Source organism: Copidosoma floridanum, unplaced genomic scaffold, assembly GCF_036245765.1.
Source record: "Copidosoma floridanum isolate Cflo_tuat_1 unplaced genomic scaffold, Cflo_Japanese_pri ptg000020l, whole genome shotgun sequence".
Lineage (NCBI taxonomy): Eukaryota > Metazoa > Arthropoda > Insecta > Hymenoptera > Encyrtidae > Copidosoma > Copidosoma floridanum.
The window spans coordinates 6384469-6406255 of record NW_028321897.1 but is presented as its reverse complement, the minus strand read 5'-3'; the positions used below and the strand labels follow the sequence as shown (position 1 = coordinate 6406255).

At 35.6% G+C, this 21787-nt stretch overlaps 1 protein-coding gene across 5 annotated transcripts in view; it reads left to right on the top strand.

Annotated features, from left to right (window-relative positions):
- LOC106641408 (solute carrier family 2, facilitated glucose transporter member 1) overlaps window positions 1–21787 on the top strand; it is a 52299-nt gene that overhangs the window by 25830 nt on the left and 4682 nt on the right. For 3 of the 5 annotated variants that reach the window (XM_089593644.1, XM_089593643.1, XM_089593642.1), the window contains 2 exons: window positions 20976–21074; window positions 21166–21742. In XM_089593644.1, the coding sequence (XP_089449770.1) occupies window positions 20976–21074; window positions 21166–21742 (676 nt within the window). Of the gene's footprint in view, window positions 1–1766; window positions 2049–16190; window positions 16528–20975; window positions 21075–21165; window positions 21743–21787 lie in introns of those variants that run through there. The other 2 variants (XM_014355828.2, XM_014355829.2) reach the window with 2 other exon arrangements.

Sequence of the window (21787 nt, the reverse complement as noted above, 5' to 3'; positions counted from 1 at the left end):
CACACGAGAAAGAGAGAGAGAGAGAGAGCGCCGCGCTCAAGTTCAATACGATGGGTAATTGGTAAATTGGCGCTTTATATGACATAGTCACGTCTGCGTCCGGTGCGTTTGGTGGCTGGTACACGTGAATAGAGACGTGCGCTTGTACGTACTCTTCAATACGTTTTGTTGCATATTATCTGCGTGTGTTGTGGGAAAAAAAAAATTTTTTTTTTTTATAAGGACAAAACGCAGAGTACTATCAACGTTGTAATGGGTTATTTTTTGAAATAAGATATTAAAAAAATAAAATAAACATTACATACACGGTTGTAAGTCACGCAGGGACAATTGACCTCCACCCATAAACCCACGTACGTAGAATATATACTATGGTAAAAGCCGTCTACACTTTACTTTTAATCCAATTAACCGGATGATGAAGTAATTTTTGTTTTTCACACCCAACTATCGTTAACGATCGTCATACGTATGTAACTTTTGCTCGCTTGCCCTATAATTTTTTTTTTTTTTTTTGAAGTCTCCAAAAGTTGCAATACAATTAAAATGTGTATATTTTTTTACCACCGCGTTAAAATCTATACGGTAAAAGCAAAGAAACGTCCGGGAGCATATCGATGTATATTTATGTCGGTGTAGTAAGCTATAGTAAATAATATGACATTATACACCATCCGAACCTGCGCTTCGATCTTTTCGAGACCGTCGTCCATACCATATGGTTGCGCAACATGCACAAGTCATGCAACAAAAATCATCGGTGCGGTGAATCTTGGGGATGGGTTATCGCGTTACTTTGCATGCATCTCTCTTGCAAAGAAGAAAAAAAATTTTTTTTCAATCATTCAATCGATCGTCATCGGTATCATGCAACCGTTCAGGCTACATCACCTGACAAAAGTATGACGTTATTAATAATACTGAAAAAAAAAACACAGTCTAAATGTACACGCGTGCAATTTAACGCAAATTACTCATCGTTTTAGGAAACAAGGTATAATTAAATAAAATCACTCCCCCATCCCTTGATTGAAGCGTGTACGTGGGCGCAGAGAAACAAAATGATGGAACGCCTCAAAAGCCAGAGAAAAATGTCTTTTTACGAACAGGCACCCAAGTATACGTGCAAAAAAATATTTCGATCGTCTCTGGCGTTTATTACCCCCACCGTGTAATGGGTTGAAAAGGATGAACCACACCGCGCTATACCAAGGGTGAGTCGGTCGTCCCAACCCCATTTTGTTTTTCAGCTGATAATAAGTACACGTTTCAATGGAAAAAGGACAACAGGGCGGAAGGGCTCACAAGTATATACCATATCCGTACTATATAAAATGATGATGTACGCGCGCGGTGCCTCGAATCCTTAAATATAATAAATGTGTGTGTACACGTAATATATATACTTTATGTATTTGAACTTGGGGATAAATACACGAGCCTCCGAGCTATTACGGAACGGAGCGAGCAGCCAATCCGAGCACTCCTCCCCCGCCGCTCTGTATCTATATACACCACACACACCACCACTACCGATCTCTCTACCTTAGCTGCATATGTATTATATACATTACAATATATAACGATCCGGTCCGTGTACAATCGGTACGTATGTGTGCCGGTCGTGCCTCCTCTCGTATGCTTGTGCGCACGCTATATACACACACGTATATTATATATACACGACGCACAATTTTTTTTTTTTTTTTTTTTTTTTTTTTTTCGGGCTTTCGGTATATCTCGCCCTCTCTCGGCTTCCAGCAGTCTGCGGGCATCAGACAGCCGGGCACGGCCGCAGTCACCGCCAAAGTATCAATCCGATCGCATCTCTTCGATCCGGCGCGCGTTCTTGCCTCATTGTATCACATGCTCTTGTGTGCTCGTCCGAATTTCGCACCGGGATTTTTTCACCTCGAGTTTCAACGTCTTTGGGGCGAAGGATACATATATAATACAAAGTTGACGCGTCGGAAGCTGCGTAGTGGGAGTTTAGGTGATTCATAATGACGGTCAAAGGAGCGGAAACCAGGCAGCGATGGAGTTTTAAGGTAAATGGCCATTCCGTAAGCCCTTATATGTACGATTTGATACAGAGCGATTTTGGCGCGCCTTCGTATGGCGGGCACCTGTTGGTTGCCGATTTTCTGTTCAGCTTCAACGGTCTTGCTTGTAATGGATAAAAAAAAAATCGTGTGCTTCGTTTGGAACCGGGTACCTCTGCTCATTGGGCCATTTTGTTGATTCCTCGGGAAAAACATGTTTAAATATAGGTCCTACGAAACCGGTAAAAGTATTTCATATACATGCATGTTAAACTCGTGGACTGGAGATAGGGGGACGCGATAATATGTGCCTCGGGGTTCGTTAGTTTGGCCGGTGATAAGCGTTCGCGTGAGCCTAATCGTCGTTTGATTCATGTCGTACGCCCGAAACTTGTAACGAACGCGAAAAATATGTACATATTTTAATTGTCAAACGAGTGTGGCGTTCGGTGAATAAATGATTCCCCGGTGCGTCGGAGCGCGTGTTTATCGAGAACAACAAAGCGAGTGTTCGCATAAATTTGCTTTCTTTCTCTCGCGTACATAATTATATATAATGTAGGCTGTGCAAGAAAAAAATTAAAATAAAAAATAAACCAACTTATCGGACGCGTCTGTGTTTTCCTCGTTGTTTCAATTGTCTGGGCGTCATTGCTATCCGAGTGAATAATCGCCTCCCCCCCCCCCCCCTTGGGCTGTCTATCGCAGATATGACGAAGGAGATGCTGTCTCTCGCGCGTAGGCGGGCCTTTTCTCCCGTTCAGCTGTGCTTTTGTGTGGCACTCGCGCGAATAATACCTTTTGTCACGAAAAGATCGGTATGGGCGCGCGCGTGTGGTCTGGCTGCACCTGAAATAAAAGGAAAGGCCATACGCGATGTGGAAGCGAGCGAGGGATATTATTTGCTCGGCTGATGCCCAGAAAAATGAAAAAAAAAAATCTCCAATGCACAGTTTCGCGCGACTTATCTCCGGCCGGGGGGTGAGAGAAACATAAAAACAACAACAACAACAACGTCAACAGAAAGCCCACTGGTTGTAGATAAGCGCGTGTTTCTTTTTCTCCCCTTTTCTTTTTTTTTTTTTTTATTTCCATTCAATACGTTTATTCGACAGTTTCGTAACGCCTTTCGGAACGATAATTCCTTTTTTTTCCTGGGGACTGACAAAACTTCACTATACCGAAATCTTGCTATAGTCTCAAAAAGGTAGCGACTAAAAAAAAAGGATCCACACTTGGTATGTACAGAGAGAGGAAAAAAAAAAAAAAAAAAAAATGAGTGTACCGTATAGTCGCTTCGTGTATATTATTTGTCCTGCAACTTTTTTTCTTCCTTTTTCTTTTTTTTTTTACACTTCCGAAGGCATCATAAAAGTTGAAGTAAAAATGCGTCTTTGTTCTTCAAATGGTAAGATTTTTTTTTCACTCAATGAAGGAGGTTAAATGACTTTCTCAAAATGCAGAGAAAGCAGTCGAACTTTTAACGGTGACTATACTTGTTCGGAGTGTCAGGAAACTGTGTGGTTTTTTTCAATATTTTGCACCTTTAATTTATTTATCTATGAAATTTCCATCCTAAATACAAGCTCTTAAGGACGTCAATGAACTGAGGCTCATTTATCAATTAATATAAATAAAAATTTTTGTAAAAATTAAACACAATATCCCAACACTTTAAATAATTGTTGGGCGTTTTGGGAGAGAAAATCATTGAACCTCCTTGACGTAATGCATCAAATAGGAAAAAAAAAAAAAAAAAAAAAATTATTTCAAATTATTTGGTCAATATTTTCGGAAAATCTCGACAAGATGATCATTAAGTACGCGATTCTTTATTAATTTTCTCACCTCTCGTCACACGAAGGATCCCAATGAGGTAAACGTTAATTGCTAGGGAGCGGATTGACGCGTCGCTATTCAATTAATAAAACTAATTCATCCATACGATCGTAAATAATTCAAGTATCCAATTTGCACGCCTAACGCATATTTAATGAAAGTTACGCACCACCCATTGCTGTAAACAACGTTATACGCTCATGCAAGAGCCGTGTTGTTACTTAATTAAATTGTTTGTTGAAAACGAGCACGACTCTTTTTTTTTTTTTTTTTTTTTTTCTTGACATACATTTTTTTTATCGCGCAATTCCACATTCTTGTATAAAAATTCCAGCTGGCACTGAAATCCAGAGAATCGATTCGCGGGTGACAAACGCAAGAGATAACCAACAGTGGAAGCATCTTCGTAGGTACTCGGACTGAAATCGCAATATTTCTCTCGTCCGCTTTTAAAGTGTCGCCTCTTAGCTTCTGATGTAAAGCTATTTTATTCAAACTACGATAAAATTCAAATAAGCCAATCAGCATTCTTTTTTTCGCGTATTTAGTTGATTTCGAAATTTCACGTGTACAATAAATTCGATGATAAATCAAGGCTTGGGTAAATTTTTTCATTGGAAGTATGAAGGAATTAAAAAGAAACTGTTCACGAAACTATCGGAGAATTCATCGTGGCAATTGATAAAAAAAAATTATTTTTTTTCAAATGCTTGGCTATGCCGTGTAATGAATACGCGTGAATGTTTTATCAGGTGCCTGCGGCGATCACGCCTGATTTTTAGCGTTAATCTAACGATTCCCCGCTGTATACGTACGTATACGGTGAAGCTTGAAAGCGCAGGTCTTATACATTTTCATGCAAATTGATAAGTGCGTGTATAGTTGGATATGAATATTAAATCTGTATGTGTGAACAGGTGAGACGAGAAATTTTATTTGGCGATCGTTCAGTATAATCAATTTGGATTATTGTGTGCGGACGAGGGCACAATTATTTTAAACATTTCCTTGACTCTACAACCAATAAGTTTTTATCAAAGAATTTGGTCAATTGGTTTTTTTTTTTCATTACTATTTATAATATTTGACGTACATTTTTTATTTTTTTTTTTTCAGGCAAGAAAGTATGATATATTTTTATAAAATACTTATGTATTTCCATTGCTTTTGTTTCTTTTACAGCATAAATAAAGTATTTTTTTCTTTAACGAAAACATTTTACTATACTTTGTGTATAAAAAAAAAAAAATTAAAAAATGTATTTAGTAAAAATAATGGATTGTAATTTTGTCAAAAAAATTTTAACACCAAGTATTTAATAAAAATATTCATTTATAATTCAATACTGATTTCTTTTGATGTGGGCCGTATGAAAGTGTTCCGTAAAACTAAAAATTGTTGCATATAATGTAAGCTTGAAAATAAAGGTACGACTGATTGACATGTACACTTATTTTCCAAACTTTCGAAAGTTGGAGTGATGAAAGCCTCAGATTGTATATTTGCGTTCGTACACACCCCGTAAATTCTAAAATCACTGATAAGGTCGGAACGTAAGTCGTTTTAAATCGTATGCAAGAATATGCGCGGTTTTTCGTCCAGCTGTACGTATATGTGTAAATTTGCTCGAGTCGATGACTCATTGGAGCTCAATACATTAAAAAATAAAACTTTAAAGTTTGTCGTGTAAACCCGAAAATCATCAAAAATCAATGCAATTTCCTCTACCGATACAGAGTACTTCTTTAGAGCAGTCGTGCTTATAAAATCGGACCTAAATCACCAAGTGAAAATTGTAAATAATTTTTGGACAAATTTATAATTGCTGCCATGAAAGTCGTCAGAAAAACATTTTAAAAAAGGTTTTTTTTTTGTACAAATGAAAATATCATCCACATGACATTTACTATTTACTTACTTTTATTTGCTTACAATACTTGTGCCTAAATCAACGCAGTTTTGTTCACAGAGTATACTTAGTCTCAATGTAATATGCACGAAAAGTATGTTGATTTATGCACAAAGATTATGCACCAAAAAATATAAATGAAGTATAATTATGTCGTGGTCATTGTATTTATTAACACCCAAAACTTTTTTCCTGGAATGAAAAACAAACAAGATTTAGTCACTGGTAAACGATTTTTGTAACCAATGTGTAATGATTTTCCTCGTATAAAAAAAAACGTTGGTTTGACACTAAATGAAAACTTGAATCACTCATGGTTACAGAGAAAAAAAAACTTTGTTTACGAGTTGTACACAAATAATTTGTATCCAAACAAAATCTAGAGGTTTTGCGTTGGACATTTTGCTGTGGGAACTACCTATGCGATTCATCATTTTGACGATCATTTCTACGACCTGTTGCCGTTCAAATAATTTGAAAAAAAATAAACGTACTGTGCAAAAAAGCTGTGTTTCAGTGAAATTGGTAGATGTATGTAAAACATTCACTTTTGAGTTGTTGTGAAATTTGTCCCCTTCGTTGAAACTTATCCAAATGCAAACCATCGGACGTTAGCCCGGCAACGAAGCTTCCCACAAATTTCAAACAAAATGGAGAAATGCATATTTTTTTCCCTCGGAAAATCAAGTGCATCGCACATCGTAAAATAAAAGTTGAGAAAAGATGGCGCAAGCACCGGACGAATCGACATCAGCCGCGTATAAATGCTCTCAGAAACCGAATCTTTATTTTCATCGTGACAGTGCACGACCTGAGCCGGGGGAAAAAAAAAAAAAAAAAAAAAAAAACACCAAGGTTTTTCAATAATGTCGGGAGCAGCGTTCCCACGATCCTGTCGTGCCTTTTTTGGGTATATACCCCTCCCTTGGTACGGGAAAAGGGCAGCGGTACCCAAACAGCCTGTTTTTTCCCTTTCTTACACACGTTTTCTCGAAGGTTCCACACTTTATTATCGTAGAAGTAAGCGACTCTGAAGGCTCGCGCATACTTTTCCAAGGTCACCCTTAATTTCCAACTTGATTGACGATTCTCCGTCAACACCGCAACAATTTTGTCCCAAATCGTTTGTGTCGCGCCAATCTGCGTAAATAAGTGCATAAGCCTTTCAAGGTGTCACTTGAGCTCCTACAAATTGTTTTAGCGACGAGGCGTTGATTGCCACGCATATCGTACAGAGACGAACTTTTTCTCAACCACCAAAAAAAAAAAAAAAAAAAAAAAAAAGTTGAAACGCGCGATAAACAACAGCATCCAGGACACAATGGCACTCCCAAGAAATTTACACACACGTGCAAACCTGTTAACACAACTAGGTGTACTTGATAGAAATGTGGTGGAACGTGAAAATAGGGGCGTGGAAGGAAAGATGGGTAGAGACAATCCACGCTATTTCTTGTTATGGGGTATACCTGTCGTTCGTTCGAGGAAAAGACCAAAATAAAGGAGAGAACGGAAAGTGAAAAACTCAAAAGAACGAGGCAAAGTTTACGTGTATAGGTTACAATATATATATATACCAAAAAATATCAAGGCCAACCTGTTGGGCCATATAATATAACACAAAGCGTACGTACGAAAATATATGTGCACCAGCACATGTTTAAATTTTTTCACTCTCGACTCTCGAGACGCCTTAAATGGGTGTAATGGTTATATTACCTCCGTGCCAATTTCTGTATGCAAACTCACGTGAGATGTTTTTTTTTTATTTCAAAAATCAAATAGCACGTATAGTGTTGAGGAGCAATGAAATTTGATGATTAGGGTGCACTAAAGGGCGTGTCTACAGTTCTATGAAATTGATTAATTTTACGAAATATTATAAATGCATTTTGGGTTAATCAGAAAATTTAAACTCAATATTTGACGTGTAGCTGAATAATGACGCATCATAAATGACAAAGCAAATGAGTAAAAATATTTTGTTGAAATTTTAATCATTTATAAATTGTTTGTACAGAGTAGATGTTTGGCTTGTTTTTGTTTCATGAGTGACAAAGTAAATTTAAACAAATAGGAAATTAAAGTTATTTATTCTAAAAAGTAAGAGGAAATGGACTTCTTACATCGAAAATTTTGTCGCTAATTGCATCACCTTTTCTCTTTCAGTTTTTACCATATTTTAATAAACTTAAATTCATTACATAATCAGACAAGTATGTCAGTCATTTATGATTTGACCAGAAATGAAATTAACCAATGTGAATTTTTAATTGTACATTTTAAAATTATTAACTACCCGATAACATTTCAAAACTATCGATTGAAAAAATCACGATGGGTATGCTACAATAACCTAATTAAACAATAAGCCAGAAATGGGCCGTTAGACGCTTACCGTAAATCAGTATATTTCATAGTTAAAACAACTTCATTTTTAACACGCGTTTTTAATTTTGGAAAAAAAATTTCCCATGATTTCTGACCTGCAATAAAATAAAAATGTTTAGACCTGATTGTACATTTGCTACGAAAAAATTTCTACAAGGATTTCTTTGTTAAAACGTAAAAAAGCATTACGGTAGTGGCTAAGTAAGTACCGTTGCTATACAATGACAAAATGTTCTTCGAGAATTCAACTTCACCTACAGGTACTCACATATAACATTCTTACCGTCTATATTTTTTAAATGGTAACAACTGCCTGTTTTAGAAAAATCGAGTTTTCAAACAGCGCTTGGCTCTGATTTTTTTTTCTTTTTTTTTTTCAATTAAAGATTACAAATACATTAGTTTTTGAAAAATACTTTGACTGGAAAAGATTTTAAAAAGTGTTGTATGGACTTCAGGCATCATTAAAATATAAAATAAAAATTTATAAACGAGACATGCGTGAAATCATGACGATTTGTTTTATCAGATCTTGATTTAATGAATTTTCGTGGCCTAATTTTTGTTAGAACTTAACGAAAATAACATAGGTATTGTATCAACCAGAAAAGTATTTAACACGCAATCACCAGATATATGACGCTTGTATGTGTATATTATACCGATTAAGAAAACATAATCTGTCGCTTCGAGAGATTACTCACTTGGAACTATCCAAGTAAACATGTTTTCTCAAAACTAAGAAATTTTTTCTTTCCACGTAAAGATGTACAGTTATAAGCCATTTTTATTTTTCTCCCCTCAAAAATTCCAGTCGACCCCGTTTTCTGATCGCCATATATAAGCCCGTGCAGCACACAAACGCAAATTTTCGCGAAACAAACCCACACGGCGTCACCCCAAACTAAATATATGAGCCCGGAAAGAAAAAAAGGAGGAAATGTACAAGAGACAGACTTCTAAGTTTATACCCTGCAACGTCTGGTCTGGCCGACGGCGCGCGCCAGATAAGGTCCAATACACGTATATTTGGCGCGCGCTTGGAAATACCAGCACACACACATATATACATATGGATGCACAACCACGTATATATACACGCGCAAGTTGGCGAGAAAGTTGAGCGGAGGCTCGACCGGTTAGCTAACCAATCGGCTAGCTCCACGAGCGACACACCTTCTATTTATACGTATAGCTTCTCGTTTTGCCGGTGCGCCGTCATTCGCGTGAGCGAAAATAGACCGACCGGCTGTAGTCTTTCCTTGTCTCTCGTTTCTTGGTATGCGAAACACATGGGGTGTGTCCGTGCCTTTGGGGGAGAACAAAAAATAAAGTATGGAAAAGGGAGAAGACAACGGAAAAACAAATAATACCGATACATTCGGGTGGAAAACAGGGAGGCATTTTTGGGATTCCAAACCAATAGGGTACATCGTCACAATTGTTTGTTGTCAAGTTCGCGTGAAAATGCACGCGCGCATATCGACACCAAACGCGCCGGGAATGACGCAAACAAGCCGCGATATATAACAGCGAGTCGTTATAATTTTCTTACATACGCGATGAGCTGGTGCAGGTAAGTAGGTTGGGAGACACATCGAGTTCGAGGAGTCAGTCCAACTTTGACGTTGCCAAAGTGTCTTTTTGCCTTTACCGATCGTCTAGCTTTTGTACATTTTCCACACGCCGGTTTTGTGATTTTTTAATACTTTATAGGATTATACAGTGTCGATTTGCGGGTCACGTGGAGTTTTGCTCGATAGATGAGTTTGCTGTCGATTTTTCTGATCGGGGATGATTACGTGGTCAGTATATGCACGATACAAATTATACCATAAGGCCCAATTGAAAGAGTATCACTTTTTTTTTTTTTCGAGTGCCAAGAGATTAATCGTCTTCTCTCTTCGTACCGGTGTATATTTTACACGAGGATAGACGCACGATCGGTTCGATCGATTATCAGTGTCCACGAGTATGTCTACACACGTTTCTTTTTTCCCCGAAATTCCCGATCATACATTAAATCCGATGATTGCATTTCCGTGGTCGCAACAATTGAGGCCGCGGAGTTAATAAAACGTTCCTTCGTGTATAAATACTTAATTGCACCCATGAATACAAACTGCAGCTTCGCGGGAAATGATCGTATAGACACGTGTGGTAGTTTCGCTTTCGTGTGTAAATACATTGTATGCGCATGGGGCATCTTTAATCGATGACATGATCAATTATTTCTGCTCCGACCTCTGCGTGCATGTAAGTTTTTTTTTTCCTTTCTTTTTTTAGTAACGGAAAAATTACCGATCTTTCAAAATTAAGTCGGATCGGTATGTATTTGCTGATGGTCATTTTTACCTAAATTTGAATTTTCAAAGTATACTTGAAACATGGTCGGACGAGATCTATCGGTTATCAAAACCTGCATCTCACGATGATGCCGATCGGCTTTTACTGCAATGTCCGCGTGGTCCGACGATCGTTTTATGTGTTCGTGCCACGTGCGCGGTGTAATTAGATACACGCAAATGCAGGTACATACTGAAACAGGCCGGAGGCTCGACCTTTACCTGGCCAATAATTGAGGCCTATTCCTCTTCTTTCCTCGTTTCTCCTGAGCATTTCGTCGATTAACTTTTTTACTGTACAGTAGCTTGTCGTATGTATATAGATACCACCGCGTGGAAGGAAATTTTACTTGTTCCAGTATAAATATACATGTATGTATTCGTTCCACGACAACAGTCGAGGTTTTCCTACACGTATATATGTGCGGTCTATTGTTCATACATGATCTGACTGATGGAGAGGATGTGGTCTTGAACGTGAGGGGGTTACGGACGATGAGATCGTTTCCTTGTTTCGTTTCAGATTTTTGCGCGCCATGAAATTTCCGGGAAATAACGAGCGAGAGAGTAATGTAAAATGAGTAGTATAATAAACAACAATTCCAATTATTATAAGAAATGTTTTTTACTGGTTCTTATAGTTGCCGAAGGATTGAAATTTAAAAAACTAAAAAAAAAACTTGATTCATTCTTGGGAATGTTGGAAACACGCGTCAAATATCTTTTTCTTCCAATTAAACAGTCTTTTGTTCGATGCTGGTGCTATTGAATAAAAATAGCGAAATCGATGAGGTAAATACTGGATAAAAGCTCTCAAATACGCCTAACGATTATCGGCAATGGAATAGAAAAGGTGATACCATTATCGATGGATCAAATTAACGATAATCAAACATTGCCGAGTTCGCCAACAACGAGGACTTACTGTAAACATATCCTTATCTCACCCCATTCGACGAGTAATTGTCTCTTGTGCAATAATTTGTCGTCCATCGAGTGCTCAAGTATTTGGTATTCAAAAAAAAAAAAGAAAAGTTGTCTGTTAAAAACGTACGTGTAACAATTTAAAAGACAAAAAAAATAGGTGACAAAATCGAGTGACAGATATGAACGTACATGTTCACCTACACACCTATATGGACGTACAACTTAGAAAAGGATATATGTATTATCAGCTCGTTTATACTTACGTTCTTTTTATATTTCACTTACGTTATCAAGAGTGTGTGTTACTCCAGGGTCGGAAGAATACACGCATAAGATGTAATGTAAGTACCCTAAATCACGCACGACCGGCTATCCATACTCGTGGACCTATATTATACTTGAAAAAAAGGTGTACTTAGGTAATTCTTGCTACAAATGAATTTTACTTTTTTTTTTTTTTTTTTCACGATAAAGAGACGTGATAATTTTACAAATGGACGACGAAACATTTTCCCGTTCATCGGTGCCATTTGAACATTTGATTCCGCACTGGATTGGCCCATCAGCGTCCCCTCGGCGTCGGACGATCTTTTGGTTCTGAAAATCCTCAACGAGCCGCTGTACAAGCGTTTCCCCCTTCGGGTCCCATTATCTTCTTCGCTGCGTCCCTACGCGATCTACACGTGAACAAATTTTCGTAATTTTACAACGCTGGACGTTGGATAAAATCCGACATCCCGATGTACATCGATATACTAGCCAATGCCTAAATGTCGGATTTTTTCCAAAGCTGCTGGTAAATTTACGGATCATTTTTTAACGCGTAATCCATGTAAAATACGTTTCGAGCAATCGTCAATGTAATAATGTACGCTCCATCAGCTGTGACAATATTATCAGTTATACCCGTGTACCTTACGTCCGAGACGACAGAGCCGACAATGCACTCTTGCGTATCTATAATGCATAAAATGTTCGCGATGGCAACCTTGAGTCTATAGACTATATATACGTACGTAGATATACATAGGCGAGGGTCGCGTCGATCGGAAGCAAAAGCTTCGTTCAAGTGCACGCGAATAAGTATATTTCCAACCGAAGACCGTCATTCGATGAACAGTATTTGCTCCTCTCTTTTTTTTTTTTTTTTTTTTTTTTTTTTTTAATGTCTACATGGACATACTGCACGAATAATGTTGCTCTCGACTTCGTCATGATCAAGTTGGTATAGATCAAGATGATGGTGATAGCAATGATGAAGCAAAGTAAAGATTTAGTTACTGATGAAATTACAGTTGACTTTAGCCGATCTTCGGTGGGTGGGCCGAGAAGGTCGTCAAGGTTTTTAAAAAATTGGGTTTTCGTACGTGACTGGCATTTTTGTAGGAGCTGTTACAGTATCGGAAAAAAAGGCTTTTCACTGTAAAGGTTCCTAAACTGAGAGAAAAAATTTTTTTTTAATTACAGAGAAATTCCAGCAAAAATTACCATTGCGCACAGTAAGTCGGATGCAAGTTGGCAAAAAAGGAAAAAATTATTATTTTTAACAGTAAAGATTATTGATTTAACAATTAATATGTAATACTTACTAAGCTCTGTTTTACACGGTAATACAAAACCCACCAAGATTTTTGTTTTACAAGATGATCATTTAATACGCACACTGTTCATCATACGGCACGTGTACAATTTTAAATGATAATCTTGTAAAAAAAATTTTGGTGAGTTTTGTATTACCGTGTAAAACAAAGCTTAGTAAGTATTATATTTTTATCCAAGTTTCATTTAATAGATTATCATCAAGAAATAGACACCAAAAAAAATTATTAAGTTGTTAAAATTACAGCTCGAAAAGTAGAAATTATACTTAGAACAGTAAAAATTACACTATGCGGAAATGTAAAATTTATTAACCGATTCTTTTAAGGTTTACTGTTCTTACCATAATTTTTACCTTTTGAACCATTATTTTAACTATTAAAAGAATAATTTTTACTGTTAAAAATAATAACTTTTTCCTTTTTTGTTTGCATACGATTTACTGTGCAGAATGGTAATTTTTTACTGGAATTTCTCTATCATTTGTATTATTTCTTTTTCTCAGTGTAGAACCGGTACGGTGAAAAATAAATTTTCATAGTATTAAGAAGGTGTTTATTTTTGTGGTGCAAACAGTATTACCATTTGAATCTCTGCATTTTGTGACATTATACAAATGTATATATTGTAACGATGTTTGAAAAGCCTCCCCAAAAAAAGAAACAAATAGTTGGTCGAAATGCGGCAACTCGGTAATTAATGACAAAAGTTAAATAGCTAACAATGAAATAATTTTTACGTTTTTCATGCGCATGAGGCTAATTCAAAAAAGATTTCTTCCAAAATACTTATTTAATTGTTTAATTTTTAAACACACCTAATGTTTTGTCTACGAAATCGAAATGATTTTGTTCTAAGAACTTCTGACATAATTCAAAATAACGTTATCAGATAGGCTGTGACAACACTCTTATCGAACATCAAATAAATCCTACAGCAATTTACAGAAACAATGTATGAAATTGTCATCGTAGCTTTAACAGCTGAGTGTGTGTGATTTTCCTATCTCTTCGTTGACATTTTTATTCACTTTTACTCGCAGCTGTATACACAAAACTATTCACCACTTAAATCGTGTTTTTAATAATAATTCAGTAATTAAAAAAAAAAAGTTATATCTCATTGTGAGTACTAATAGAAATTTATACTTGACGAATGTGGGTGTGATGTAACTTAATGTTCTTGCTTTTATCACAATCAGCTTTCCGGCTTGATTGAAGTTCTCATCGTGACATTTCTGAACCTCGACCTGCTCTCCTTTCTTTTCAGTGTTTTTACACATACGTCAGATAACTTTGTCTCGCAGATTAAAAGATTTTTTTATTCGTTCGCTTTTTTGCTATGTTTCAACACACCCGTTTGACAGATTTTTTTCAATTTTGAAACCCAACGTACTTCTAAATCTGTTTTATGTAACAAAAAAATAATTAATTTTTAATCGAACAAATAAACTTTTTGTCTAGACCCAAGTAATATGACAAATATATTGGCAGTTTTGCAATTGTATAATTTACTGGTTTGTAAAAAAAAAAAATGAGTGAGTATCGATTTAGATTTCTTTTCTCATCAATTTCTGAATATTGATGCTTTAACCCAAGCTTATGGATTTTCTTATAAATTTTAAAAGGATTTTCTAATAAGTTAAATAATCAAATTTCTAAAATTACTACTAACACCTTGTATCCATGTTGGAGAACTGACGTAAGATAAATTAAAATATTTATGGTCTGGACTTGAATAATATTATTCTTGTACAATCGTACAGTATGTCCTGTGTACTTTTCAAATATTTTGTCTACAACACTCTCCTACGAAATTAAAGCATAAACATTGTGCTGCCGTTTATTGTTATGAAATCGTATAAACCAACTGGTAATAAACACGTTTGTATCAGAAATCAACGTTAAACATGACGAAGACTATTGTAAAAAATTTAGAGAACAAATTAAGGTTAATTTGAGAATAAATTGCTTAAAAAGAGTAGAAAAATTTGATAGTAATTTTTTATGTTAATTTATAAAAGTTAATTTCTGTGTACAAATATTTTTGTAAATTATGATAAAAATGACGTAATTCATTTCTTGATTAATGAAATTTAAGAATTACAATAGTATATAATATGACTAAATGTATGAATTTTATTATTTATTATATTTTGTAACAATACCTTGTTACAAAATTAGAGTAGATTTTATCTGGAAATCTTTATGGTTTTAGCATAAAAGTACATCAAATTTTGATTTATAAAATCCTCATAATCTTAGGGGGTTGTCCTATGGATACCCTACTGCACATAAACTTTTTTTTTTTTTTTGTGAAATCCCATAATTAGAAAATATCATAAAATAATTAAACTTAAAGAGGAACCCAAACGAATTCTGTGAAGGTTTTAATGAAAAATTTGACAGATTTCAATACAAATCACTGAACCTTTGTAACTTTTTTCTTATTCTACATACATACTCTTGTGTTTAATTTTGCGACTCGAAATGTTTTCTCGATTTTTCAAAATAAGACTATAAATCAAAATCCTTTCAAGTCTTGAGGCAACCCCATAAGAGAAAAATCCTAAACTATGTGCCTTTAAACTTAGCAAACGCAGTTTTGTTGATTAAACTTTTATTTATTTTTTTTTTTTCAATGCTTTTCAGGTATAATTTTCCAAGACTTCCGTCGATTAATTATAAGTCACCTCAGTGAGCAATCGTCACAGATATACGCTTATTTATAAAAAAAAAATACGCAATACGCTCTACCCAATCGAAAAATTCCACTTGGATTGCAGTGCCCCGCTTGCACATTCATTCACGTACGAGATCCAGACCCCTTCCATCCACGTATGCAAGTATAGCACCGAACTTTGAAATAAAATTCTAATTATACCAGCCGTCGCGCCGATCGGACGCTAAAAAATCAAAGAACGAGACGGAAAAAACGATCCCCCCCCCAAAAAAAAGGGGGGAAAACACATATGCACAGCAACTTCTTGCACGTATACGCGCTGCTATGTTTTGCAAATATACTGTTGGCACGTATACGTGTGTGTGTATATGAACATACGGATAAGAGGAAGAAAAAGAAGACATAGACGCTGCGTCACAAACGTTATAAGAGCCGGCCACGGGGTAGCGACCCAGCAGTCTTCGGCACGTGCTCGCGCTCGTCCTCTCTCTCTCTCTCTCTTAGCAGCATTTAATCGAGTGTACATAATAATTATATATTCTTGTACATCTTCTTTTGGTGATTTGTATAATTTTGTAACACACGGTTTAGTTTTTATAGTGTTGAACTGAAAATTCAGTGTTTCCGAGGGCTTTTACCAGCTAAGGGTATAGTTAAGAGTACAGTCTGTTTCGGTTTGTTTGTTGAAAGCCAACAGTGGGAAGTGAAAAGTCGATGGGACAGGAGATTCTTCGTGACTTTTGTTGGCGAATTTGAGCTGCTCGAGATGCCGTACATCAAGAGATCCATTCGAGTGAGTCGTTGATTTTAGGTGGGATCGAGAAAAAAATCGGCATGATATCGGTATTTTGACTTTCGCGTATAATTTCGATGGTAACGTGTCAAACTATGGAAATTTCATTACACGACTTGAGCATTTATCGTGCGACGCGCTTTTGTTTTGACTTTGATCCTGCGGTTGAGAGTTCGTTGTTTAATCTTATCGGTGTTATTGACTGAAATGAGGCCGGGTGCCTTTGGACATTCCGACGATGACGGTTTTTCTTCGACAAAATGGTATATCTGACGCGATTTCATCCGAACGTGTATTTTGCTGGCGATTCGTCCGATAGATGATGTTGGGATTCGCGTTGACACGCTATCTGAACAAAACTTTGGATTAGTTTGATTTTTTGTCAATAAGATCCTTTAGTATTGGTGTTAATTGATCACCGTGAAAATTCTTTTGTCCAATACTAATTTTCATACGATTAAAAAAAATTTTTTTTGCACGTGTGAAGGCTTGGCTTGTTTTTGACCATAAAATGTTACGATGGATCCAGCGGTAATTTTTAAATACTAAAATTAACGTAGTGCTAATGAAAAATATACACCTTAAAAACGCATAGAATTCTTTTATAAAACTTCAATTATCAAATTTTTTTAAGTCAATACATTGCCCAATCATCATAGTGAAAAATGATTTTTTTCCGCAATAATTTGATTTTTTTTTTAGAAAATTAATCATAAAATTAAGTAAAATCCCATTACGATCTTTATAATTTAAAAAATTTCCAAAAAATTGTATTAAAATCTAACACGTCATTTAATTTTTCATACATAAATTGATAAAGAAAATAAAAATTCTTCGTTAGTTAAGTAACTTGAAATTATCCAATTAATGTAAAAAAATGTTATATTAAGAAAAAAATTCAAAAACCATTTTTTTAATCGAAAAATTAAAATACAAAAAAAGTAAAAACGTAATATTATTCATTGGTAAACATTAAAAAACAAAAGTATTATTCTGGTTGTAATGAACCCTAAATAATTGGACACGTATACGCATAGATTAAAATTTTTGGCAGGTTATAAATATTAAAATGTACTTTGGTCGCAAAAAAAAAAAAAAAAAAAAAACTGTAACACGTTACATTATGACATTCGATTTTTCATTCATATAACAAAGCAAAATGTCCAAAATTCCAAAACAATTCTACTGCAATTTCAAAATCTTCGTAAGTACATAAGTAGAAGTACAAAAACCAAAGTTAAAAAAAAAACCGCATCGTGGGTACAAAAATACATCATCCGCGACCCACGTCGACCTAAAAAGCTCACATCCCCGTATATCAAAAACGAACGTAGTAAAGACGCGAACGTAAAAAAGGCCAATAAGCAAAAAAATGACGGAAAAAAAAAGAACAAACGAGTAATATAAGTAGTCATTTAGACACACTCGACGTGATACCACAGACACACACACCTGCAATGCACACCCGAGGGGGATAAAGATGACTTTACGTTATTTGAGATGATAGGTACAACCCACATGAGCATTACACAAAACTATACAACTGCACACTTAGCATCAGGTATGAGTATTATGACTCCTCCTCGCAGGCGCGAGCCTCTGTTATTCAATTCTCTCTCTTGGCGTTGGTTGGTTGCACAGGAGGCTCGTACCATACGTATCCACACACACCCAGACTTATATACGTATTTTTTTATATTATGTATGCATACTTACGTGTGTCGTCATTGAACGATCGACGTCGAGCATTTTTTTTTCCTCGAGCACCAATTTATACATCACACACGTTTACGCGATACCCCATTACACTTACGTTGGCACTGGAATCCGTATGAATTGGTCGTTTTTTTATTATTTTACTCGTTTGACTCTCCATACGAGTGCAATATCTCTTTATTTAATCGGTGTAATGTACATATTTATAGGCAGAGCTCTTTGACGCAAATTTTCGACGGATGAGTTAGGGGCTTACGTTGGGAAAAATGACATTTGTACAAGGTAGGGCGTGTTACATGGGTTTAAGTCAAATTTATCGTTTCGATTTCTTTTCAGAAAATTGTAATACGTTTTTATGTGGGACAATTTGGTTTTTATTGTTTTTTATAATAAATTTTTTTTCCCTCCTTTTTTTATAGTATTGTAGGTTACATAATTTAAACTAAAATTCCAGGATAGGGAATATTAAAAATATGTAGGTAGTGCTGATATACATTCACAAATTTGGTTTGGTCGAATCACACAATTTTTAGTACGTTTACAACATTTACAATGCAATATATCATATGCAAGTGTGTATAAATATATTTAAAAAACACATAATTCTCTTTTCAATCGATGCACAATATTTTTTATAAACAAATAGCCACCCTCGTAGTTATGGTTTCTTTTACCAGTCCTTAATTTTAATTAAAAATTCATATACATCAAAGGGCATAATAATAGTAATAATTGTGATAGTAATAAATTTTATAATATTTTTCTGATTAATAATAATTGCATGGCAAGATGCGCATGTATTTTCATTTTTCACGGTTCATCGGCCTTCCGACGGTTGTATACATCAGGAAAATGGTAATGTTGAAGACAATCGATTTTAGACGTACGCTTTCCTTCTTGTCCGTGTATTTATATGTACGTTTTCTACGTGAGCATAAAAAATACTTCCCTCCCTGCGAGTACACAAACATGTCGATGTCGTTTATGTTGTATGGCTTTATTTGCTGTGTCAAGGCAAAAGGTCATGTGCGCTCGATTCTTTGAACGGCTTTTATCTGCACCGTCGCGCAGAGATACGCGGTATTTTTTACGACTCGATGCTCATTGTTGTAATAATTTATTTGAATTCCATTTGATTTTTTTTTTCCACTGAAGATACATCATTTTTAGAGTTTTTATTAGTCAAAGGGGAGTACGAATCGAACTTCGACGATGGCTTTTATTTTGAGATAACATGCGCTTGCCACTGCATGAAAGAGTATATTGAAAAACGAAGAAATTTTCTAACGTCACAGCGATAAGTTGATAAATTTAATGAATTATGTTTCAAGCGACGATAATACATGCGAAATAAACTAGTTTGTATTTTTTTGATGCGTTCCTGACAGTGAAGGGGAAAAAATGTATTTTTATGCGGTGGATAATAAACGGATAGCCTTAGCTGAGGAGAAGTTTAATAAATTTTAATCGTAAGGTTGAATTTTTTTTTCATTCGACTGATAATGAGTGAACTAAATGGTTTTGTTTTATCAACTTGTTGTTAGTTCTTTAAAAAAATTTCTAGTTGAGAAGTGGATTCATATTATTTCTACGATAATCATTTCAAATATTCCTAATGGATATGAAATGTCGGAAAAGTAAGGATATTTATAAATGACTCTTCTAACTAAGTGGTAGTGATACAGCAAACTGAATCAAAATAAAATTTTATAAAAAAAGATTGGTGTTTCATTTAAATGATCCATAGATATGTTTTTATTTTTTACTTGTGGTTATCGATAAAAATTGATTAATAAAAAATCCAAATTCTACTATTGGCTTCACAACAATATTACACAAAAAAAAGAAAACAAAAATTATTCATCCTAACTGTACAAGTACGTTAAATATTTTTAAAAATATTGTTTTGTCCAGAAATTCTATTGTAGTTTCTCTAAAGGATTATGATAGTACAATTAGATTTAAACTTGAACCGAACTTTATCAGAACATAAAAATTTATGTGATAGGCAGGTATAAATGTGCACTTGAAAATGATTCTGATGAAACATCACGATTTTATAGGTATTTTCTATAGTATTGTTGCTTTAATAAATCATAATTTGAGTTTAAAAAATTTTTGTACTAAAGAACAAAATTTTCTTTCTATATCAATGATATTTTTATAAATAAATTAAGATGAATTTAAAAACAATCGAAAATCGTGTGACAGTAACGTTTATTAAAATCGTAATAATTATCTTATATTTAACCAAAGACTATAACTTTTTTCGACAATTATTGAATTCTGATGTACAACTACCTTAACAGAATACAATTTTAGAACAGAGAAACTTTATACTTACTTAAACCATATTAAGGTAAGAAATCATTTTTCAAAGAAAGACCTTAGTCTCATGTAAGATCCCTTATCACTTTTATTCTAGACTAGTTGAAGATAGGCGTGTCTATTTCTATTCACTTGGCAATAGAACTCGGAGTTGGCATACATTTCCACAAAAATTAGCTAGTAATTTTCAATCGTAAAGTGAATGTAATCCGAATTCTACATACGTAATGCATTGACTTGCGTACATGGTTCATTACGATTCGTCAATTAGAGCCGAACACACTTAACTTTGTGATTCCCCGAACGAACAAAACCCATGTAAATTCAAACCGGCCGGTATACGTATTTTGCATGCCAAGTATTGAACATCAAAACTAATTTGTGTAATTTTCTTTTATTTGTAGGGTTTCAACCCCCATTTGGCGTTTTCTATCGGAGCTGCAGCACTAGGTTCCGGCTTCCAGCACGGCTACAATACCGGAGTAGTCAACCCACCACAAAAGGTAAAAATTCAGTATATTACAAAGTTCAAAAATTTCACTGGAGTGATTCAAACGAAATATGAATTATTGTCATACTTACCTCGTTCTTTAGATTATCATGGAATGGATTTCGGAGACAAAAATAAATGGAAGCACCGAAGAACTAGACCCGGAAGACCTTAAGAAAATTGTAGTCGGAATATGGTCGATAACTGTGGCAATATTCTGCGTGGGTGGCATGATTGGTGGTGCCCTGGTAGGCACAGCTGCAAATCGTTTCGGTCGCAAGGGCAGCCTCCTACTCAACAATGTGCTTGTCTTTATGGCCGTGATTTGCCAGTCCTTGGCTAAGCCGACGGGTCACTACGAGCTGCTAATCCTCGGCCGGTTTATCATTGGCATCAACGCGGGCCTCAATGCAGGCCTGGCGCCCATGTATCTAGCCGAAATATCGCCAATGCACCTGCGAGGTGCCGTCGGCACGGTATACCAACTGGTCATCACAATTTCGATTCTGATAGCCACGATACTTGGTATGCAAAATGTCATGGGCACAGCTGACCTTTGGCCCTGGCTTCTGGCTATGACCATCGTACCAGCTATCGTTCAACTCATCACCCTACCGTTTTGCCCCGAAAGCCCCAAATACCTCTTGCTCAGCAAAGGCAAAGACATGGATGCTCAACGATGTAAGACTTGCTCGCCTCTTGTACTAGTATGCATTTGAGTTACAT